A 22,478-nucleotide genomic window follows, 5' to 3' on the forward strand; every position below is an offset into this window, starting at 1 on the left:
CCTCAAAAAAAACTCTCTGTTCTCTTTTTTAGGAGGTCGTTTTTGGATAATACTTTGCTCGCCGTAATTAACGCCGTCCCGTCAAATTGGGCTTAAGAACTTCTCCCTCAAATCATCGATTCTAATAGAGCGGAGCCAGGATCAGAAGAATCTTCGATTACCTTTTGTCAGTTTTGAGTTCAGCTGTTGCCTTGAAAATCTTTCTCTCTTCTATTCTATTGGGATGAGTATGGATTTGGATCAAGCGATTCAAGAGATGTCAATCAAAGATGAGGAACCACTTGTTTTGTCAAACCAAGCTCAGTTTTGTTCGATTGAAAGGAATACTTGCAGTATCTTAGGAAGATTTCTGAACCCTTCTAATCAAAGGATGTCTAATTGGATTTTAGACATGCCTAGAATTTGGAGATTGTATTCCAGGGTTCGTGGTGTTGCTTTATCTCAAGAAAGGTTTCAATTTTTCTTTAAATCAGAGGATGATCTATTGGAAATTTTGAAAACAGGAGTGTGGACTCAGGATGAATGGTGTGTAGTGATGGAACGTTGGATTGAGAAGTCGACGGAAGAGTATCTGATGTTTCTTCCGGTGTGGATGAGGCTGAGAAATATTCCAGTTAACTACTACACACAGGACACAATAAAAAAGATAGCATCTTGTGTGGGGAAAGTTTTAAAGGTGGAACTTGACTTAGAGAAGTCTCAAGCACAAGACTATATCAGAGTTCAGGTTATCATCGATGTTAGGAACCCTTTAAGGAACTTTAAAGAGATTCAGCTTCCAACGGGTGAAATAGTTTCTGTGACTTTTGATTATGAACGAATTAGGAAGAGATGCTTCCTATGCCAACGACTAACTCATGAGAAAGGTGATTGTGATTCTGGTCGGCCAGGAAAATCGTCAGTCATGGATGGGTTTCAAAGGTCTTTTTTTGAGAAAAAAGAGGATAAAGAAAAGTCTGATCTTAGGTTTCCACAATCAAATCATCCCCTTCCTAGTTCAGATTTAGATAGGATAGAAGGAAACAGTGCTTTGTCAACAAAGACAAACCTTCTGAATTCAAGAATCATGTCGTCTACACCTTCAGAGGTACAGTCTACTGGTTTAGTGGAAAAGATTCGAAAAGAAGCTAAAGAGAGTCAGGAACACGAGAAGGCTTATCAAGAAGACTGTTCTAAAGGAATTATTCTGGATTTGGATCTGGATTTGGATCAGGGATTCAACTCTGCCTTAAATGAAGCGTGCTCATCAGGTTTAAGTTCTAGACAGAAAAATCCAAGGAAAAGAAAAGCAGTTGTGATCCGTAAGAAATTGGACTCTCTGGAGCCTAGTGAGAAAGCTATTGATACAGAGGTTAGTAAAATCTTTGAATTTCCTAATGTTTTCAAAAGGAAAAAGGATTTGGTTGCTTCTGTTAAATCTGAATGTAGCAAGGATGTTAAGGAAACGGTGGTTCATGATGAACCACCGCAGTATCAGTAAGGCATCCTTAGCTGGAATTGCCAAGGCTTGAGGAATCCTTGGACAATTCGGTATCTAAAGGAAATGAAGAAAGATCATTTCCCAGACATGTTATTCCTCATGGAGACCATGAATTCTGATCAGTTCATTATGAAAATATTCAGATGGTTAGGCTATGATTATTTTCACTCTATTGAACCGATTGGAAAGAGTGGTGGTTTGGCAATCTTTTGGAAACAACACTTGGAGATAGAGTTTTTGTTTGAAGATAAGAATTTACTGGATATGAAGGTTTCTCAGGATAGTAAAAGCTGGTTTGTTTCTTGTGTTTATGGAAATCCCAAACAGCATCTTAGATATACCCTTTTGGACAGATTAAAGGAGATAGGTTTGACAAGAAAATCAGCTTGGTGTATGATCGGAGATTTTAATGATATTCTATCTAACAAAGAAAAAATAGGTGGTCCTAAGAGATTAGAATCTTCCTTTCAGGATTTTCAGGATATGATTTTTGCTTGTGATCTACATGTGATGGGGAGTACAGGGAATAGTTATTCCTGGGGTGGAACTAGGAATAATGAATGGATCCAATGTAAATTAGTTCGATGTTTTGGGAACTCATAATGGTTTGCTTTGTTTCCAAACTCTCACCAATGGTTTCTTGAAAGACTAGGTTCTGATCATCGACCAGTTCTGGTTAAATTTGTGAATGATCAGGAAGTCTTCAGGGGTCAATTCAGATTTGACAAACGGTTTATTGAGGATCCTAATTGTGCTGCAGCTATTCTCGTTTCTTGGAATGGTTTTCTGGATAATCAATCTTCTTCAGTTATGCTTCGTCTAGTGGAATGTAGGAAAGCCATTAGCCAGTGGAAAAGAGAGAATGATTTTAATGCCAAAAGTCGGATTACAAAATTACGAAGGGAGTTAGATAAAGAGAAAAGTGCTACCTTCCCATCATGGACGCAGATTTCTCTTCTTCAAGATGTCCTTGGTGATGCTTATAGAGAGGAAGAAGATTTTTGGAGATTAAAAAGCAGGGATAAATGGATGGTTGGTGGAGACAAGAATTCTAAGTTTTTTCAGGCAACAGTAAAAGCCAATAGAGTATCAAATTCTCTGAGATTCTTGGTAGATGAGAATGGCAATGAACAAACAGTCAATAGGGAGAAAGGAAAAATTGCAGTGACTTTCTTTGAAGATTTATTTTCTTCATCTTACCCTTCTTCAATGGATTCAGTGTTAGAAGGTTTTAACAAAAGAGTTACAGAAGATATGAATCAAGACCTCACAAAAAAAGTCAATGAACAAGAAATTTACAAAGCTGTCTTTTCTATCAATGCTGAGAGTGCACCAGGTCCTGATGGCTTCACTGCTCTTTTTTTCCAAAGGCAATGGCCTTTGGTCAAGAATCAGATTATTTCAGATATAGAGCTTTTCTTTCAGACAGGTATTCTCCCTGAAGACTGGAACCATACACACTTATGTCTGATTCCAAAGATAACAAAACCAGCTAGAATGGCGGATATTCGTCCAATCAGCCTATGCTCAGTCATGTATAAGATTATCTCAAAAATTTTATCTGCTAGACTCAAGAAATATCTTCCAGTCATAGTCTCACCAACTCAATCGGCTTTTGTGGCAGAGAGGTTAGTTTCTGATAATATCATTCTTGCACATGAAATTGTTCATAACCTCAGAACTAATGAGAAGATCTCAAAGGATTTCATGGTCTTTAAAACGGACATGTCAAAAGCTTATGACAGAGTAGAATGGCCATTTCTTAAAGGAATCCTTTTGGCTTTGGGGTTTAACAGTACTTGGATAAATTGGATGATGGCTTGTGTATCTTCAGTGTCTTATTCAGTTCTGATTAATGGTCAGCCATTTGGTCATATTACTCCTCATAGAGGTTTACGACAAGGTGACCCGTTATCACCATTTCTGTTTGTGTTATGCACAGAGGCTTTGATTCACATCCTAAATCAGGCAGAAAAAATTGGGAAAATTTCTGGAATTCAGTTTAATGGAACCGGACCATCTGTCAATCATTTACTGTTTGCTGATGATACACTATTAATTTGCAAGGCTTCTCAGTTAGAATGTGCAGAGATCATGCATTGTCTGTCACAATATGGACATATTTCAGGGCAGATGATCAATTCGGAGAAATCAGCTATCACTTTTGGGGCTAAGGTGAATGAGGAAACAAAACAATGGATCATGAATAGATCAGGCATCCAAACAGAAGGAGGAACTGGGAAATACTTGGGACTCCCAGAATGTTTTCAAGGCTCTAAACAAGTTCTTTTTGGATTCATCAAGGAGAAACTCCAATCTAGACTTTCGGGTTGGTATGCGAAAACCTTATCTCAAGGAGGGAAAGATATTCTGTTAAAATCCATAGCTATGGCATTTCCTGTGTATGCAATGACCTGTTTCAGGTTATCAAAGACTCTATGCACAAAGCTAACTAGTGTTATGATGGATTTCTGGTGGAATTCTGTTCAAGATAAGAAGAAAATACATTGGATTGGAGCTCAAAAATTAATGCTACCTAAATTCCTTGGAGGATTTGGATTCAAAGATCTACAGTGTTTTAACCAAGCCCTGCTAGCTAAACAAGCCTCGAGACTTCACACAGATTCAGATAGTCTATTATCTCAGATTCTCAAAAGCAGATACTATATGAATTCAGATTTTCTCTCGGCTACAAAAGGTACTAGACCCTCTTATGCCTGGCAAAGTATATTATATGGCAGGGAGTTACTAGTTTCAGGCCTGAAAAAGATTATTGGAAATGGAGAAAACACTTATGTCTGGATGGATAACTGGATTTTCGATGATAAACCTAGAAGACCAGAAAGTCTGCAGATTATGGTTGATATTCAATTGAAAGTGAGTCAACTTATTGATCCTTTTTCTAGGAATTGGAATTTGAATATGCTTAGAGACTTATTTCCTTGGAAAGAGATACAGATAATTTGTCAACAAAGACCTATGGCTTCTAGACAGGATTCTTTCTGCTGGTTTGGTACCAATCATGGTCTTTACACGGTTAAATCAGAATATGATTTGTGTAGTAGACAAGTTCATAAACAGATGTTTAAAGAAGCAGAAGAACAACCATCTTTAAATCCGCTTTTTGGAAAAATCTGGAATCTAAACTCTGCACCGAAAATCAAGGTATTCTTATGGAAGGTGCTAAAAGGTGCAGTTGCAGTAGAAGACAGGTTAAGAACAAGAGGGGTTTTAATTGAGGATGGATGCTCAATGTGTCCTGAAAAGAATGAAACCTTGAATCACATTTTATTTCAGTGTCCTCTTGCTCGTCAGGTTTGGGCTCTTACTCCTATGCAATCACCTAATCATGGTTTTGGGGATTCTATTTTTACCAATGTTAATCATGTCATTGGTAATTGCCATAATACAGAGCTTTCTCCTCATTTGAGATATGTTAGCCCTTGGATCATTTGGATACTATGGAAGAATCGAAATAAAAGGTTGTTTGAAGGTATAGGTTCTGTTTCCTTAAGCATTGTTGGGAAAGCACTTGAGGATTGCAAAGAATGGTTAAAAGCTCATGAACTAATCTGCTCTAAGGAACCTACAAAGGACTTGACATGGATTCCTCCTTTGATGAATGAGCTCAAGTGTAACATTGGAATAGCTTGGTCTAAAAAGCATCAAATGGCGGGAGTTTCGTGGGTGGTTCGAAATTGGAAAGGGAGAGTTTTACTTCATAGCAGATGTTCGTTCTCTCAGATAAGTTCTCACTTTGATGCAAAAATTAAAGGTTGGAATTATGCTGTGGAGTCTATGGATCAATTCAAGTTTGATAGAGTTACATTTGGAGCATCTACTCATGATATTATTAAAGCCATGCATAAACCAAATCAATGGCCAGCATTAAGAGCTCAGATAGATGACTTGTTGATGAGAGCTAAGGATAAAGAATTATGGTTCATGGCAATGGAACCGCATCATTGTAATGAGGGAGCTTCTGAGATAGCCAAGAGTGTGATTACTGGAATGAGATGGCAAAGCTATGTAGCTTCAGGGTATCCAAGATGGTTACAAAATTTTTTTGAGGCAGAAGGTAATCTTTCAAGATGACACAGCTAATTTTCTTCTCAAAGGAACTCGTAGCTATAGATTTGTTGGAAAGGTCTTTCCTTCCAGATAGGGGATCAGAATTTCGTCTCATTCTCAGGATCTTAGGATTGAATCAGCTATGACTAAGCACAGTCCTTCTCTTACAGCAAGTTTCTGAAGAAACAGATGTTTAAGTGGAATGATTAAATTTGTTGTCGTGGCTTGTTGTTAATTAGGGTGGATAGCTAGGGGTTCACAGCTCAACTTGATGTGATAGGAGTGAAGGGTGGATTAATTTTGTCCTCTTATAGGGTCGGTTGCTTTAGGATTAGGTTTCTTTCTCGTTTTGTTAATTGTTGACTTAGTCTAAATAGTTTAGGTTATAGTTTTATAATGTTATATTATTAGAATAAGTTTATTTATATCTTTTTAGTTAGTCGCTTATGTCCTTAGAAGTTCTATATATAGTGTCTTTTTCCCTTAGGTTTAGTCCAAACCCTTTCCTTCTAGACTTCCTCTTCATTAGCTCAATATGTCGGATGAGTTGTGGAATGAGATACAAAACCTAGAATTAGGTCAAGAAGATCCAGCCCTTTTTATCCCTCATGAGGCTTATGTGATGGTGGAAGCTACCAATAGACTTAGTATGATAGCTAGACCTCTGAACCCAAGGGTCCAGAACCTCAATTCTGTTGTGGTAGCATTACCAAGAACATGGGGTTTAACAAATCAAGTTCATGGCAGAATACTTGATGCTACTTATGTTCAGTTTCTTTTTCAAAATGAAATTGATCTAATGATGGTTCAACGCAAGGAGCCTTGGCTTTTTAACAATTGGTTTGTTGCAGCTACTCGATGGGAGGTGGCACCGGCTCATAACTTCGTTACTACAATTGATCTGTGGGTGCAGATTCGTGGAATCCCTCTGCCATATGTTTCTGAGGAGACGGTTATGGAGATTGCTCAAGATCTGGGGGAAGTTCTTATGCTAGACTACCATGATACAACATCTATTCAGATTGCTTACATACGGGTGAGAGTGCGCTTTGGTATTACGGACAGGCTAAGGTTCTTTCAGCGAATTGTCTTTGACTCCGGGGAAACTGCAACAATAAGATTTCAGTATGAACGTCTCCGGAGAATCTGCAGTAGCTGCTTCAGATTCACTCACAACAGAGCTTATTGTCCATACCGACCAAGACCTCTCAGCATTGCAAGGGAAAGAGCTCTGTTTAGGGATAGTGTGCATCGTTCCTCCATGAACTCTCAGTCTCAGATGACTGATAGTTCATTTCCAATTCCCCAGACTCCACCACCAAGAATATCCCACCCACCACTGAATCATGATGAGTTTGTAGCTGCTTATCCTCACTTGGACTCAGGTAGGAATGACCACATCAGATGTGAGGGAGAATCAAGCAATTTCAGACAAGACTTGTCTTCAGCTTCAAACTCCATAACTCCAAGAAGGGAACCACAATACCTAACTGATAGAAGACACTTTGAACCTGGTCAATCCTCAAGAAGACATGATGTTCGGGATTTAAGAAGAGGGTCAGAGAGGATTGGGAATCTCAATCAACAGAACTATGTGCAAAGATCAGGAGGGATACTGAAACCTCCGAAGAAACGCTAAACACTCTACCAACTTCTGTTTTTTTTGGATTGAAGTCTGCAGGTTAACAAGGAAGCAGCTTCAAGATACTCCTTTTGGATTGAAGACTGCAGGTCAACAAGAAAAGCAGCTTCAAGATATAATAGATGAGTATGGTTTTTGGTTAGGACATACTCCTACTTATCTTTAAATTCAGCATTGTCTTAGTTTATGTTTCAGTTTGGAATAGGCTTGTTGCCTTTTATGTTTAAGTGGAAAGTCCACTGATCAACTTTTTGTAAGAACTTAAAATGTTATCAATGAAAAGATATCAGTTCAGAGAGAAAAAAAAAAAAAAAGATACCTCAAGATCTATGCTTTTTTTATCGTTTTCCTATGATGTTATGTCACGTTAACACTATAGTATTCACACAATAACTGATTTATCTTTTCCAGAATAATTTTACTAACATAAGTTCTTTTTAGTGTTAAGTGATGCTTGCTTGACGCTGCGTGCTCCGAATTTTTGTTCTCTCTCATTTGCCTTTTTTTTGTTCGTAAATTTTTTTTTATTGCATTTTCTCACTTTTTAGTCCTTTCGGAGAAAGATCAAAAGACATTATAGGTCAAGTATTGATTTACAAAGATAAATACATGAATGAGGGTGGTTATGTAGATGTCGATTACTACTCACTATCTCATGACTAATCATCTTGAAAGATCAAAGATCAAACCAAGCTTGCTTGAAAATTCAAAAGCATACGATTTGGGGTCCCATTTGTTGGAAATATTACAGTTAACATGTATTCGTCGATACATCTTCCCTCAAAACATCCATTGCAAGGACTCTCTTAGCTAATAATACTACTCCTAAGGCATTTTACCATTGTTCCAAAAACAAAACTTGAAAAGAAATGAGCTTATGGAGTAAACACTCACGGCTTTGGAGAATGTGACATAGTTGATTCAAGCCTGCGTAACCAGTTAACGTATTGATCCTGCTCCTTCTTGTTCAGGTGACACAAAAGGAAATTAGTTAAGCCTTCACTGACCCCCTTAGATATTAGGTATTGCTCCAGTGCACTGTGTAGTTTGGGATCTACTTGGCTAAAGAAACAAAGAAAATAACACTGGTCATTGAAATCAAACATATGCAGACACATGAACCTCTAATAGTCTACTTCTTTTTCAATATATATAGAACAATTACTCCAGGGAAAGAACAATGGGAAGTGTACCCAATGCTTTGAGGTTTGGATGAAGTAAAACAGATATGATTCAAGTAACTTAAACAAAATGTTGAGAGATTATCATTTATGAGCTTACTTCACCTGAAAAAATGGTCTCCATAAGTGGAAGAAGGAGCAGAAACAAAAGAGCGGATAAAGTAGGCGCTCTCGATGTCGAAATGAGAAGATCCAGATCCTGATTCGTAAACCCGGCAATGAAACTGCAAGATAGAGCTGAGACCAGGCTTTTTGATACAAACTTTGGCATGAGCTTCCCTAGGAAACACTAAATCATCTTCTAGTTCTATAGGTTCTGGTTGCAATAAAGCAGAGACCACAACCTTCTCGCCTGAATCAAACTGTCTCTTCAGAACAATATCTTGGCTTTCCGGTGAATCCCAATCCAATTTGAAATCTCCTAGAGAACCGGTCTCAACGCCCTGTGGGGTTCAAGCACAAAGCAAAATCATAAAGGTAGAATGTAAGTACTTAAAATCCTAGGGTTTATGAGATCCAACATCAAATTCAAATTCGCCCATCTGGTAAATCACTCTAATGTTCATCAATTCAGAAAAATGAAATTGAAACTGACAGAGTCTGATCGAACTAATGTTGAGCACCATTGATCTTAAAACTCAATTGAGAGATTACTGAGAGCAACGAAGAAGAAGAAGGAAAGAGGAAGACAACAATTTACCTGGAAACGAGGATGGGAGATTTCGTGACGAATTTCACTTTGGAGGATCTTCAACAAATCACCATTTTCAATAGCCTTCAAGCCTCGTTTCAGAAGCGGATTCAACTTCCTCATCTCTCTCTTTTCCCTAAAATTGGCTTCTCTCAATCTACGGAGCACAAAAACTAAAGTAGACTGAATCATGATCCGGTTCGGTTTAATTCGGTTTATTTCCGTAGCAATTTCAGTAGACCGGAATTTAAACGGTTAAACCGAATTCTCAGTTACGTAATCATGCAATTTAACAATTACACAGAACCAATCAATCATCAGCTGCACACCAAACTTTTATTTCCCTTGAAGATCAAGGCTTCTCTCAATACATAGTTTCATTCAAAGGGTGATTTTTTGTATTAATAAACAAAAAATGAAGATAGAATTCAGATTTCAGATAGAGTTTCATTATCCATTTTAGTTCAAGCATCTATAACCAGACAATGAAAGAGAATCAACCATATGATGATGTCACGTCACACACACTCCTTATAAACTATATGTGTAGCTTCTAAGGAAACCAAAAACATATAGATCAAAACAAAAAAAACAAACAAATTATGAATTCAGAATGGGAAATGGATTCTGATAGAAAGAAAACATTTTTCAAATGCACAAAGTGGCAATTCGAGGACACACTTGATCCTATTAACTGTCCTTTCCACTATTTCTGCGACAGCATCTATGCCGGCGACTACCCTCAAATCACCGACGTTCTAGTTTTCTTCTTCGTTACGGTTACTTATTTGACGACGCTAATTGTTGTCGTAAGGAAGGTAATATCAAGAAGAAGAAGAGAAAATGATGATGATGGTGATGATGACAAAGCAAGAAGGTACTTACTTCCTTCTGGTCCAATCTCTCTTCCTTTGATCATCTTGATTCTTGCAAAAGGTCAAAGGATCAATACCCTTTTCCCAATTTCCATCTTTGGACCTGCGATACTACAGCTTGTTCAGCTCTCAGTGCTTTTATTTGAGAACAATATCGAAAAAGAAGCGAGTTTTGTCTTCTTCGAAGCCTCTACTATCTCTGGTATTCTCCACGCTAGTCTTTACTTAGACGCTGTGATTCTCCCCTATTATACAGGATTCGATGCTCTGGTCACATCTACTTTCTCTGGAGTCTGCAAGTCTTGTATATGCAGGAAAGAGCCATTAATAGTGGGAGGGAAGATTGTCTCTTACCGAGGATGGTCTAGTACAACGTTCTTGGTGGTTGGTGTTTTGTTTTTGAGGATTATATGCAAGTTATGCAAAGAAGAAGGAATAAATAAAAGAGTTTTGGTGGTTAAAAATGTTGTGCAAGGACTGACATTGCTTGTTCTTATAAGAGATTGTGTGTACTTGGCCGTTATGTCTCCTGTTGAAGAGCCTATCTTGTTTAGGGTTTTTGTGTTTGGTTTTCTTCTTCTGTTGATATGTGTTTATGTAATCACAAAAGTATGTTGTTTGGTTAGTCGGAGACAGAGTAAGAAGACATCAGACACATGAAATTTGAAACAAAAAGGAAAAATCAGAGGCAAGATGAAGTAAATGTAAATGATTGCTTAATGATGAGTTTATATTGGATGTGATGATGAAATGGTAAAACTTAAACATTACTTCTATATCTATTTATATTTATCCTTATTGTAAATAGTTAAATCAAAACAGTGAGAAGTAGTAGTGTCAAGATGACGCAAGATAGTGGTTACAGTTTTAAACAAGAAGAAATAGAAAAGTGGTGTAACACTTGCTAATTTGCTAGATATTCCATTAGGAAATTGCTTTTGAAAGCCTTCTGAGTTGGTTCATCACTTTACCCGAACAAAAAAATGACTTTTTACTTCTACTAGGCATAAATAAGTCTTGGCTTTTTAATTCAATATATTGGTTATGTTAATGTTGAACAAGATTATATTACAGCTAGTATATATACTGCGATGCAATGTTAAATTTTAGATTTAAACTTTGTTAAAGAAGATTAACCTTAAGAAAATAAAATTCCTAGATTTATAAATATATGACTAACCATACATACATACATATTCAAGTTCAGAAGTCATAGAATTATATCAATAATTAGGTGGTACCACTGTACTATCTTGTATTGTTATTTGTAGCATTGGATAGTTTTACGAAGTTTGTACTTATACATAATGATTAATGAGATCGTCGATCTCTGGTATGCTATTCCGATGACTAATTTATCCCCAAGAACCTACGAACAGAGATTATTGTTACATGAGTTCTCATTGATCATGGGTGTACTTTTATTGATATTAATTGATGAGATTCTAGATCGAACCTCACTTAAACATAAAACATACGAGAAGAAGAGATTCGTGATCCGTAGTAGCTCTGCTTATTCAGATATGACCACACCAATAGAGATGATAAGGACCCAAAAGCATGTACTTACCGAATTACTATGGCTATTGTAAACTTATGCTTAAATCCACGTAGAATTCAACCATAAGCCGGCGTAAAGTAGGTTTAGGTAAACTATAAATGATTAGTCTAAATTTTTAATTTTTTTTTTGTCAATCAATGATTAGTCTACATAAAAAAATATTTCTAGCCCTAACAATTTGCTCAAACACTAATAATATATAGAAGGTTTTGTTAATCAAGTACGCAAGTGAATTTTTGTGCGAAATTAGTTTTTATTTTATTATTATGATTTATACCAGAAACAACTTTATAAGCAAAAATGCACTCAAAGTACTTCACCGAGAGTATGGTGAAGGATCTAGTAAGAAGAGCACTAAGAGAAATTTATATTGGTGTGATATGGAGAGTCTGGATTCTCCTGATAGGGTATTAGTAGTTGATACCGCCTTGGTTTGGTCTATGTACACCGAGTTTGTTCAGTTCTTTCTATATATGAAACCTCAACCCTAGGCACATGTCCCAAAATCTGTATAGGATGGAGCTGAACATACTCGGTGTACATAAACCAAGCCAAGGCGGTAGAAATACCAATGCTTCACGAACTCGTTTAGTTGTGAAAACTCTGTTATTTTCATTCATCATGAAATATATACATACAAGTACTGTTGCCCTAAGAGAATATTAAGAGAATATTACGAGAATATTACGAACTTGCTATAAAAGATATAAATCTTGGCAATAAGGAAATATAGGATATGGGCTTATACGGCCCATGCAGAAATTATTTTTCATAAACTAAGAAAACTTGGAACCTAGAGGATCTATCTATTAGATTATTTTCTCAGATTTCAGATTCTAATAAGATCCAAAGTAAGTAGCTATTACGGTCAGATAACCAAGGATAAAAACTGCAGAATCACGATTTAGCCATGGTAACAAAACCCTAGAAGGACAGACATCGATTACCTGGAAATTTCGCAGGAATTGAACATCTCTCTCTTCTTCATCTCTTTTCTCATGCCCTTTTCTCCATCCTACTTTTAAAGCTCTGTTTCACCATATCTTCGTCAATGAAAATTGCTTCGGATCTGTTTAAATTCGATTTTGCATTAAAAACTTTCAATAAAAATGACAAAACTAGTTAATTTTAGTTGAAGTTATATCATCTTAGATATACCAAAATTAATAACAATTTCTTATCAGAATCCACTACATCATATAACTCACACAAAACATCAAATTCTATAGAAACAATATCTGCAATATTACATATGGCACCTAGATATTGTGTCCGGCCTAATAAAAAGCTGCATGAAATTTGTATATTAATGTATCCCATTTTTATGCGCCAGAGATGAATCGTCAAAAAGTCAACAGAATCACTAGATTCGAGAACTTGACTTGACGATAAGCCCAAAAATACTCAAAAGCTTCGAGCCACCTTCTCGTACAAGTCACGAGGCCAGTTCCGGTGCGTGTTGCTTGCAAGAAACCCAGCAATCTGCGCAAAGCAGTCAGAGGCTCAAGTTTCATGACTTTTTTAATAGATTCATTCAACCAAACTTTATGTTTTTGTTCATTCATGTACCTTGGATCTCATGGCACGGATCGACCCATCAGTGTCAGGTACATTGTCCAGACACGTTAGAGCAACTTTGAGCAGGTCCGGGACACAAGTCTGGAAGTAAGGAGATGCGCTCTGGAACACATCAGCGGTTGCATCGGGCATTCTTGGATCAAGATGAAGAAATGGAAGTTTTGCAATTTCTCTCAAAGCATCCAGATGATTGCCTAATCTACCCAACTTGTGGATCGATAGTATTGCCTCAAGCTCTCTTAGTATGGTTTCTTGTTCCATCACTCGCTCTCTTTCCTGGAGACTGTCAGTGGCAGAGTAAAAGCAAACACCTTGAGTACATTTTCAACTTAAGGCGAAGTACATTTCTAGCATGCAATAATATACCTAACTTCAGGGTAATATTTGTAAGTCTCAAGAATATCGTTCCCTGCGAGAATAAGCCCTGATGTTCTACTTTCACCATCCAACCTTCCACGGGCAAGAGAACAGATGGCTTCGGATAGACACTTGTTTATAGTCTCCAAGGCAGCGGAAAATGCACCCACCCTCTTCTGTAACTCTATGGACTGAGATGATAGAAAACATGGTGAAAGCTCTATTAAAAGACTTACTTGCTGTGCAACGAAACAATGTTAGATGAGAAGTTACTTACTTTGTCATATAATCCAGCTTCTTGACATTGATGTGCAGCTTCGACCAAGAACTGTTGTCTCAATCTAGAATCAGGGAAAAATCTTCCAAGCTGACCTTCTTCACCAGAACCTCTTGCTCCAAGCAAAAAGTAAATACCTCTTTCTCGAAGCAGAATCTCAGTCAGTAGCTGCTTCAGCATTAGGTTTCTCTGCCTTTGTTGATCCACATTACTTCTTCCAGACCAAGCTAATTGTCCCCCACCTACAGTAGCAGCAGCTTGTGCATAATACTCTACCGTCATTTGGAGATCTCCGTGATGCAAAAACATTGACCCATATTGCCTAATCATGCTAGATGCCTCAGCATTAGAATCCATCACACTTAGTTTGTGGCCAGTCCCAGAGCCTTCAGATAAAACGGAATGATCCACCAAAGAAATAGCTATATGAACAGCATCAATATTATACCCTCCGTCTCCTGCTTCTTTGGATAAGTGCATGATGGCCGGTAGCAACTGAACACTGAGAAGCAAAACATATGGATATACCAAGGGGTCTTTTCCATTCTTTGTGTAGTATGAAGGCTCAAATTTATTGAGATAAGCCTGAAGATCATCCAAACTGTATGGCGCAAGGCCATCATTCAGGACCACAGATGAGGATCCACCAGTGACGTCTCTTATGCATGACAATTTGAACCATAAGAAATCTTCAATTGTGTTAAAGAGTGTAGATAGATCCCTCAGTATGCGCTCAATTTGCCTACGGGAACCAGAAATGATAGTGTAGAGTAGGAGTTTTTTCTTGTCATAAGCTGTTCGACCCAACCGATCGCCCATCCTTAGCATTTTCTCACATTCTTCTGATGCAATAGCTGCAGACTCTGCAGCCACCATACCATCTGTGGTAATCCACTCTGTAAGCTGCCAAAAAAAGGAAATGTAAAGAAAGAGCTGATTCCAAAACGCTTGTATAATATATCAAAATCTAAAGTAAACCTACCAGTGGTGCAAATTGCTGAGATGACCGTGTTGACCGAGCAATTTCCCTAGCCTCCTCATAATACCCAGTTCGCAAGCAAAAATATATCTGGGGTTTACGAGATAGATATAACTCATTCAGGTCCGCAGTGTAAATCTCTCTATCTCAATCATATGGTCCTGAAAAGGTTTAAAATTCAAAGCAAGAGGGAGATAATCCAAAACCTGTTGCCAAGTAGTATCAACAGGAGGCTGCCTACGAGCATCAGTTGAATCAAAATCTAAAACTCCATAGTCTCTCAAACGAATCTGCACAGTATAGATAACATGAAAATAAGAAAGCTAAACAGCCCTATGAACATTTTCTGTGTGGTTTCAATCTGGGACACTAACCCGAAGGAAAGCACGAATTCTTTGCAAATTTCCAACAGATCCACCAAGAGCAGCCTAGAACAGGAATATAAAAAGCAAGAAACATGTCAAAATGATTACCAACATTCTTGAAATAGGATTGAAAGATCATGGAACCTTTTCAGACAGCACCCAACCATTTGAGGCAGAGGATAATCAAAATATGTATTGACATACAAGTCTTAACTCTTCTTATTAAGTATACAAAAAATGGATACCTGTGTAGGGTGAGTTTGAATTGTGTCCATTATAAATTTCTCATGCCCATGTTGTAAATGATGTCTTGCACCTATCGCGAGGGCCATCCTCTTCGAAACACCCTGTCGAACTGCTGAATCTTCACCTGTTATTGCCTGGAAAAAGTTTGTCAACAATCAGTCATTTGCATGAAATTAAGAAAGGTGGAAAGATAAAAACAATCCTTAAGAGGGTGGTTGGCTGGAAGATATAGTTTCCAGTCAAAAGATTACCTGAACAAGCTGCCATATTTTCTGCATGTTGACTGATTTTCCACGAGTTACCTCAGCACCAAGAGTATCATAAGCGTCCTTAAAACACATAGCAGGCTATACAAAAGTAAAAATAGGATCAGTAGAAAGCACAACCAAACAATCAATATGAGGGTAGCCAGCTTCAATGGCTGCTGCATGAAAGCTAGAGTGCATACCGAACAAAAAGTTATAACAATTCTAGCTAGACTTCTAAAAGTAGATAAGGAAATGAATTTTTTTCAGCTACAAGTATCAACAGTAATTCAATTCAAGTGAACCAATACTAAGTTTTAAGACAAGGTATAGGAAATACATACTCTAAATGGCATGCCTCGTTCTCTTGAAGTGTTAAGTTTCTTCACAACCTCCCCATAGACATATGCTTTTTTCTCATGAATGGGTATGTTAGCCAGAGCCACGAGTTCTTTGCCTGGAGTTGAGGATACTCGAGGACTCGAACCCACCGGCACTAGTTGACCAGCATGAGCCTCTCTGCTTGTATCAATCATATTTGTTTTAGGTAGCATTGATATTCTGCTGAGGCTCTGAAGGAAGTCACGTTTTTCTTTTCTCCAATCCTCCTGTCAAGTCAAAATTCACATTCAATATTTAGCATCCATATCTTTCTAATATATCACTTAGCAAACCATCCACATCCATGAAAAGTCTCTTTACAAAGATAAAAGCATAGTACAAATGTAGAATTGACAAACAACAACATTGCAGAATTGTATCACAGTGACTTATCATTAAATTAAAATTAAAAATAGCCAGAATACAAACCTCCAACACTTTCATCATGTAGTCATTAAAGCTTCGAACATTATCCTTTTGGGCTTCCTGAATAGCTGATACCATAGCCATTTCATGAACCTAAAACAAAACAATAACAATACACATCATATCGACCAATCCTCGCCAAGAAAATCAATCTATATGATGATAGATATAGTAAACCTTGGAGAAATAGAAGTACCTGTTGCAGGTATTCTTCAACGCTCGTCGCCTCAGCAGGGAACACATCCTCAAATGTTGTCTTTTAAGAGTATTCAAAATAAATAAAAACATCACATAGTGGCAAAAAAGAATAATCACATTTGAATAGCAGACAGCAAGCTGAGAGATGTGTAAGCATACAAAGGTGGGACTCCAATGCCTTACAATACCAATAGTCGGACCAAAGACACAGTCAGACAACAGCAAGTGATCATGAATTTGTTTGCTAAGACAGCTAAAGAAGTAGATTCGTTTGACGACATATGAAAAATTTGTTTCACTACAAGTAAAAAGAAAACTACTTACTCACATATTGTACTTTCTTATCTCAAGGAAAAACACACCAATAGACAAAGTAATCCTTGAAGCACATTATAAGGAGAGACAGCTAAGATGAAAAATGTCACCTTGAGCTCGAAAGATTTAAGATCACGAGCTAGTTGCTCTGCATTGATTCCCTCCCGTGCGAGTAGTCTGCAAAATGTCCAACGACAAAAAAGAAAGACAAGAGAATTAACGCTTGCTTTTGGGTAGTAGCTACGTCCCATTTGAAAGCTGAGCAATGAATTCAAGACATTTCAAATTCTTGTTCGCATACAAAACACAATAACAAGTGAATGAGACGGTAAAAATGAGATTAACCTAGTGGCAGCAATAGACTGAGAAGGAGCTTCGTTCCTCAGGGTTTTAGCCTTGAGCTTCTTCGATAACGCTTCCAACTGATCTAAATTTCTCTGATAGTGAAACAGACAAAAATCAATCGAACTAATCTTAAACGATGAACCTCAAAACCAGCGGAAAGAGGAAGAACCTGAAGAGGAGGAAACTGAGAAGAAGGAGCAGCTTGCTCCAGAAGCTTCGACGAAGAATGGAGAAGATCAGTCCAACCACTCATCTCTTGGTCGTTCGCCATTGATTTTGGATTCGAGCTACTACTACGCAGTCGGGGAAGCAGCAAAGAGAGGGTTTCCGTCGGGATTCAAACCTTTTTGATTTATTTTGTTTTATGTTATTACCTTTTACGACTAATTATACTTTTCTGTTAATATATAGAATTTCTTTAAATTCGATAAGAAAAAATAGCTATTTACTGTATTTAGCCCATTTTTAAGAATTAGACAACCAATGAAGACAAATTAAAAAGCCATCAAAAATGCTCTGTAAATCCAAACATATTTTTGTCTCATTTTCTTTTCATGAACAAAGTTTTTTTCCGCTTTGCGAATATTGTATGGGGGAATAAGATTATGAAAAAATTACCATCTTACTATAACAATAATAATATTCCTTTCTTCAAGTTTTTTAACGCCATTACAAGAATCTTAAGCAAAGGACTTCAAAAAAGATTTGAAAAAGAAACAAAAGGCTCTACTAGAGAGAGAGAACAATTGCTTTGTATCTTCCTCAGTCGATATAGATTTATAGATATAGATAGTTCTCTATTGCATATAGAAGAATCAAGAAACGACTTCAAGGACTTGACAGGTTTTTCAGATCCTCTTCCTTTGCATACCAACTTGGTGCTATCTTTGACAGATGTGGATACAAGTCTTTGTATGAATTCCTTATTGTCCCTTCTGCTACTCCTGTCGCATGCGATATATCTGCACCCCACCCCAAATATTAATCAGTCTATGTTTTGTTTAAAACGAATCAATGAGAATAAATGAGACCCGAAAGAATGAAAAAACCGAACCTTTGAGAGTCTTCTTGTCATCAGACAGCTGGGTTATGATATAGATGACTACTGCTGCTATTGATATAGGACTCCTCCTGCAATTTCCCAAAATAAACATCTTTAAGATTCTGCTGTGTTTATCTCCGTCCCGAACTGAGGGAAATAATTGAAATGTACCTTATATCAAATTCCTCAGATTTTTGCACAGCTTCCTGAGCAGCTTTCACCGCATGGTTAGACATTGCAAGGTTGGAGCAGAACCTTCTCTGCAATTTCATCAAATACAGAGTTATGAAACCACGTAGTCAATGCAGCCAGCATAATCAACTGTTTCATAACATAATTAGCACACTCTAGCTAGGTTCTGGTATCAGCAACAATTTTAGTTTTAGACAAACTCACCATGAAATCACCAGCGTGTATAGTTCCTAAATCCACAGACTGACCAGGCTCCAGTCCCAATGTCTTAACAATGTAGTCTTTTGCTCGGCCAATTTCCTTCTTTGTCGCCCCATTGGCAATAACGCATATTTCTATTCACAAGGTTCACGAGTTTGATTGACTTATGTCAAAGCTATATCAAGAGGTAACAAGACTCTCTCAAATGAGAAATCTTTGAAATGTACCCTTAATAGTTCGTGGCTTGTCCTCTTGGCGACAAGCAATGTACAGACAGGCTGCATAAAGTGCATCCTGATTTCTTCCCCTGCTTGACTTCTGATCCTCCAGCCTCTTATATAACTCATTAGCCCGATCCTACATATCACGAAAATCCACCAAAGCTGTAAATGAAATGCTCCAACAGCACATCCTAACATATACATTCCACAAACATATTAAGTTAGCAGAGACGAACAAGTTTACCTTGATAGTTGCAACAAGTCCCAACCTGGAAAAAATATCAACAAGTTAGTGTTCTCTATTATCACAAGGATAATAATGTACATACACAGCAGAACATAAATCTGGCAATGTAAACAAACACTCTAAACAACCAACAGAAACTTCATCCCTTTGAGGAACAGACTAACACATCACGAGCTAAACGCATAAAGTACAAGGAAAGTGAAAACTCTCAATGAAAGATTAAAAAGGAAGCTCCTTTTGTTCTTTAATTGACAATGTAATTTCACAAACGTATGCAAGAGGCGTGATGATAAATCAAAGCAAGTTCATACAAAATCAATCTCCAATAGGATTAAGGATCGTGTGATCTAAACGTTTCAATTGTTTATAAAGTTGCAATCCAATCTCAGAGAAGGTGAGATCTCAAAATGGGGACTACCTTTCAGACATGGTAGCAATGGTTTTAAAAGCTTGAATCAAACCACGATCGGAATTGGAGTTACGATTCTGCCACCTCCCGAGAGAAGAAGACAAGAAATCACCAGATGAACCATTGGGCTTAGCGATAACAGTGGTTAAAGCACTATCAGCGAGAAGCGGGTTGGTTGGACCACCGACACGATTGGGATCGCTGTTGGAAGATTCATTAGCGAAGGTACGCCACTCAGAGGTCTCATCAATGGAGTGAGATTCCAAAACCAAACCACACTCGGAGCAAAGGGTATCTCCGGCTGAGTGATCGACAACCAACTCCGTCTCCTTTTTACAATCCGTACAATACGCATCCGACATGATTCCAAATGAAAACCCTAAAAAAAATTAACCCAGAAATTGAAAAATCAACAACCCTAAAAATTGAGATCTTAAAATCGGTTACAGATTCCTTCGATTTCTCTACTTCTCTCTCTATCTCTCGTCTTCTTCTTCGTCGCGAAAAAAATCGGAGACAAAGAAAACAAAACACGAGAGATGTAACTTATGTGGAGAAGGAGAGAATCCGTAGGTTTGGTTTCCGGTTTTATAGACAAAGAGATGAGGGAAAATTAAGCTCTAGGGCGGTGCATCGTGAGGAGAAGATCTAGATCGTTTATTTAAGTGGGACCTATTAATAATCAATCGGACGGTGGATTAATTTTCTCCAGCGATTGACGTTTGTTTTTTATTTTTATTTTAAATTAGCTTGCTTGTCCGTTTTAGGAGGACAGAGGAAAAAGAAACAAGTGACTTGTTAGGGAAGTCATACCGGTCGCATGTGTTGGAATTTAGTTGGAAGATTTTAGGAGTGTTTGGATATAGGTACAGATATAAACTCGGCATTGAGCCCATTGTAGTACTATTGTTATCGCCATTTGGGTCACTAAATGGACCCTTTTTGAACTTTGGTTCAGTATACAATCAAAATACAGAAACCAACTTTTGGGTAATTTTATTCCTGAAATAGCTAAACATTAGTACGTGAGACAAAACTGGTCATTTGCTTTGAAGGTGACATATATCACCCCTTTTTATACGTGTCTCACAACATTTACAGAAATTATTTAACTTTATAAAGATGAAAAAAAAAAAAAAAAACTTTATAATTTAATGATATATGAATGCTTTGAATCAACAACTTTAACCAAAATAAAAGAAAATTAATGCTTTGGATTTATATCCATATTATGTGAGTTCAATTTTTTTGCAACAAAATCTTACTCAGGATAAGTTATATTTATGAATAGAGAGTTTTTTTATTTAAGATATTACTTTATAAAAGAAATTAAAGATATTTCTGTCTAAAGTTATTACTGATTACACCTAAACATTAAATATTACAGATTTTATTTTTATTAGATGTAAATCTTTACCATGTGAAAGGAGTAGATACTTTCAAACAGATTAAAGCAATTTGGATATCCGATACAAGAAATTAATACTATGACATTGCAGATTATTAACATTGCTGACATTGTATCAGCTATATCTCTCCATGATGATTTTCATTTACCAAAACCTTGAAACATTTTGGGCATGCCAAACTAGGTGACCACTAAGACAAGGAGATAGACTGTGTCCTTCCACGTTAAGGAGGCAAATCCGTGCTACCATTCGCAATTTTTTTGAGTAGCATGTGAGAAAATAATTTAGAAACAAGCAGTAAATCTGAAAATATGATATTACTCTTGATATAACAAAATATGATATTAATTACTCTTGGGTAAAGGAAAACAAATATGATAGTTAGTACTCTCTGTGTTTGGACAAAAATATTTTTGCCTGCTTGCATCGGATTACCGTAATACGACTGTTTGTCTTCACTCCGAACAACCGGAGATGAGTACAATACGACTACATTAAATATAAGATTGTAATATGAATTGAGAGTCAAATTAACAAGGGGGAATTCAGTTATTTCTTTGTATGTTTAAGGAATAGGTGATGGGTTAGCCTGGTGTAAGACTATATATGTTTGAATATAGGAATTATTTGGACTTTTCTTAACAGTAATGCATTGTGTGGGGGTAAATAATGATTGGGTAATACAAGGGTATTGCTACTTATTACAGTACAAGAGTTCTGAATATCAATAGTTTGGACTTTACAACGTTCAATTTCTGGAATGGATCAATGAGATTCGATGATACATATTTCTATCATGCTCATAATTTAAAATGTTGTTGAAAAGGTATGCAGATCGTGTTGTGTGGATTAAAATAGCGTTGGATATCGTTTAAAACAAGTGCTGCCGCGATATAACTATCTTGTCCAAAAAACGATAATAGCTAGGTGTCCAAAAAAACGTTTCATACTTTCATCTCTTTTCTTTTCTTGCAAGAGTGCCATAAAATGAAAGTATGAAACAAATTACCACCTTTGCTTGTATACGTTGTTGTTATCAGTTACAATTAAATTCAATTTTTAAGTTTAGTCAATTTCACGGACGCGGTTAAGATGTTAGGCGGTAGCCGACCATCAAAATAGAGTTAAACATTGGATTATTCTCTATATATAGCTACATAACAAATTCATTATCCGAAAATTTTCAGGCAATAAAGAACATATTGGAGCAAACAATAATTTATCGTAAGAGTTTTTTTAAAATTCGTTGGAACTTGGAAGGGATTTTAAATATTATTTTGTTTTCCTTCATTTTTATAGGTTAATAATTGTCAAAGATACAACTCGATGGACCAAAATAAAATAATAAAATTCGTCGAATTTGGTAAAGCAAAACGGTCGAGGATAGCTAATATTTATGCGAAACCCGTTGTCAAAGCAGATGTTCAGCGTCACGCACATGCCGCAAAAAGAATATACATCAACCTCTTTTGAACTTCACGCCGTTTTTTAGGCCCACAATAATGCTACGTCGTCTTCTGGGTTCACCCTCGTTTTTTTTTTAA

The 22,478-nt window shown here is 37.0% G+C and overlaps 5 protein-coding genes, 1 long non-coding RNA gene, 1 other non-coding gene and 2 pseudogenes across 15 annotated transcripts; 5 read left to right on the forward strand and 4 right to left on the reverse strand.

Annotated features, from left to right (window-relative positions):
• Nucleotides 1-223: 223 nt before the first annotated feature.
• AT2G41570 lies at nucleotides 224-1,480 on the forward strand (annotated as a pseudogene; the record flags this gene model as incomplete). Its single annotated transcript has 1 exon — nucleotides 224-1,480.
• Nucleotides 1,481-2,290: 810 nt separating this feature from the next.
• Nucleotides 2,291-5,575, forward strand: AT2G41580 (annotated as a pseudogene; the record flags this gene model as incomplete). Its single annotated transcript has 1 exon — nucleotides 2,291-5,575.
• Nucleotides 5,576-5,846: 271 nt separating this feature from the next.
• Nucleotides 5,847-7,492, forward strand: AT2G41590 (Ta11-like non-LTR retrotransposon). The gene has a single exon (NM_129722.4). It carries the CDS (start codon nucleotides 6,087-6,089, stop codon nucleotides 7,188-7,190), a length of 1,104 nt encoding a protein of 367 aa, NP_181690.1. The 5' UTR covers nucleotides 5,847-6,086; the 3' UTR covers nucleotides 7,191-7,492.
• On the reverse strand, nucleotides 7,124-9,427 carry AT2G41600 (Mitochondrial glycoprotein family protein). Of its 7 annotated transcripts, NM_001125031.1 has the most exons (4): nucleotides 9,075-9,224; nucleotides 8,480-8,817; nucleotides 8,088-8,255; nucleotides 7,124-7,276 (listed from the first exon to the last, which is right to left on the reverse strand). In NM_001125031.1, the coding sequence occupies exons 1-4, from the start codon at nucleotides 9,186-9,188 to the stop codon at nucleotides 7,234-7,236; spliced, it is 663 nt and encodes a 220-aa protein (NP_001118503.1). In that variant the 5' UTR covers nucleotides 9,189-9,224; the 3' UTR covers nucleotides 7,124-7,233. The 7 variants fall into 7 exon arrangements, with proteins under 7 accessions (NP_001118503.1, NP_001078037.1, NP_181691.1 ...); NM_001084568.3 differs by lacking the exon at nucleotides 7,124-7,276 and having other exon boundaries at nucleotides 7,714-8,255; nucleotides 9,075-9,238; NM_001336929.1 differs by lacking the exon at nucleotides 7,124-7,276 and having other exon boundaries at nucleotides 7,740-8,255; nucleotides 9,075-9,427.
• Nucleotides 9,428-9,643: 216 nt separating this feature from the next.
• On the forward strand, nucleotides 9,644-10,726 carry AT2G41610 (uncharacterized protein). Its single transcript, NM_129724.2, has one exon. It carries the CDS (start codon nucleotides 9,668-9,670, stop codon nucleotides 10,598-10,600), a length of 933 nt encoding a protein of 310 aa, NP_181692.2. The 5' UTR covers nucleotides 9,644-9,667; the 3' UTR covers nucleotides 10,601-10,726.
• AT2G41620 (Nucleoporin interacting component (Nup93/Nic96-like) family protein) lies at nucleotides 9,791-17,590 on the reverse strand. Its single transcript, NM_129725.5, has 16 exons — nucleotides 17,383-17,590; nucleotides 17,214-17,305; nucleotides 16,979-17,045; nucleotides 16,552-16,611; nucleotides 16,359-16,448; nucleotides 15,893-16,156; nucleotides 15,555-15,650; nucleotides 15,303-15,437; nucleotides 15,067-15,120; nucleotides 14,899-14,982; nucleotides 14,696-14,782; nucleotides 13,714-14,616; nucleotides 13,446-13,627; nucleotides 13,071-13,362; nucleotides 12,449-12,983; nucleotides 9,791-10,519 (listed from the first exon to the last, which is right to left on the reverse strand). The coding sequence occupies exons 1-15, from the start codon at nucleotides 17,482-17,484 to the stop codon at nucleotides 12,906-12,908; spliced, it is 2,586 nt and encodes an 861-aa protein (NP_565951.1). The 5' UTR covers nucleotides 17,485-17,590; the 3' UTR covers nucleotides 9,791-10,519; nucleotides 12,449-12,905.
• MIR778 lies at nucleotides 11,924-12,061 on the reverse strand. The gene has a single exon (NR_140745.1). It is a non-coding gene; the product is annotated as a microRNA ath-MIR778 precursor (primary transcript).
• A 195-nt stretch (nucleotides 17,591-17,785) lies between the features above and the next one.
• TFIIB (transcription factor IIB) lies at nucleotides 17,786-20,109 on the reverse strand. Its single transcript, NM_129726.4, has 7 exons — nucleotides 19,535-20,109; nucleotides 19,114-19,138; nucleotides 18,876-19,005; nucleotides 18,652-18,782; nucleotides 18,427-18,515; nucleotides 18,268-18,344; nucleotides 17,786-18,175 (listed from the first exon to the last, which is right to left on the reverse strand). Exons 1-7 carry the CDS (start codon nucleotides 19,885-19,887, stop codon nucleotides 18,042-18,044), a joined length of 939 nt encoding a protein of 312 aa, NP_181694.1. The 5' UTR covers nucleotides 19,888-20,109; the 3' UTR covers nucleotides 17,786-18,041.
• A 1,028-nt stretch (nucleotides 20,110-21,137) lies between these two features.
• On the forward strand, nucleotides 21,138-21,537 carry AT2G09285. The gene has a single exon (NR_140504.1). It is a non-coding gene; the product is annotated as an other RNA (long non-coding RNA).
• The last annotated feature ends 941 nt before the right edge of the window (nucleotides 21,538-22,478 follow it).

This window comes from Arabidopsis thaliana, chromosome 2, assembly GCF_000001735.4.
Source record: "Arabidopsis thaliana chromosome 2, partial sequence".
Lineage (NCBI taxonomy): Eukaryota > Viridiplantae > Streptophyta > Magnoliopsida > Brassicales > Brassicaceae > Arabidopsis > Arabidopsis thaliana.

Coding starts and splice junctions, on each gene's coding strand:
- AT2G41590 (NM_129722.4), top strand. CDS start 6,087: ATGTCGGATGAGTTGTGGAATGAGATACAAAACCTAGAATTAGGTCAA.
- AT2G41600 (NM_001336929.1), bottom strand. CDS start 9,257: ATGATTCAGTCTACTTTAGTTTTTGTGCTCCGTAGATTGAGAGAAGCC. Junction 8,818..9,074: donor TCTCCCATCCTCGTTTCCAG/GTAAATTGTTGT, acceptor TGAACCCCACAG/GGCGTTGAGACCGGTTCTCT. Junction 8,256..8,479: donor TATGGAGACCATTTTTTCAG/GTGAAGTAAGCT, acceptor TTGTTTCTTTAG/CCAAGTAGATCCCAAACTAC.
- AT2G41610 (NM_129724.2), top strand. CDS start 9,668: ATGAATTCAGAATGGGAAATGGATTCTGATAGAAAGAAAACATTTTTC.
- TFIIB (NM_129726.4), bottom strand. CDS start 19,887: ATGTCGGATGCGTATTGTACGGATTGTAAAAAGGAGACGGAGTTGGTT. Junction 18,783..18,875: donor CAAGCCACGAACTATTAAGG/GTACATTTCAAA, acceptor CCTTGTGAATAG/AAATATGCGTTATTGCCAAT. Junction 18,345..18,426: donor TCTGAGGAATTTGATATAAG/GTACATTTCAAT, acceptor GGGAAATTGCAG/GAGGAGTCCTATATCAATAG.
- AT2G41620 (NM_129725.5), bottom strand. CDS start 17,484: ATGGCGAACGACCAAGAGATGAGTGGTTGGACTGATCTTCTCCATTCT. Junction 15,651..15,892: donor AACGAGGCATGCCATTTAGA/GTATGTATTTCC, acceptor ACTTTTGTATAG/CCTGCTATGTGTTTTAAGGA. Junction 13,628..13,713: donor AAGCTGGATTATATGACAAA/GTAAGTAACTTC, acceptor CTATCATCTCAG/TCCATAGAGTTACAGAAGAG.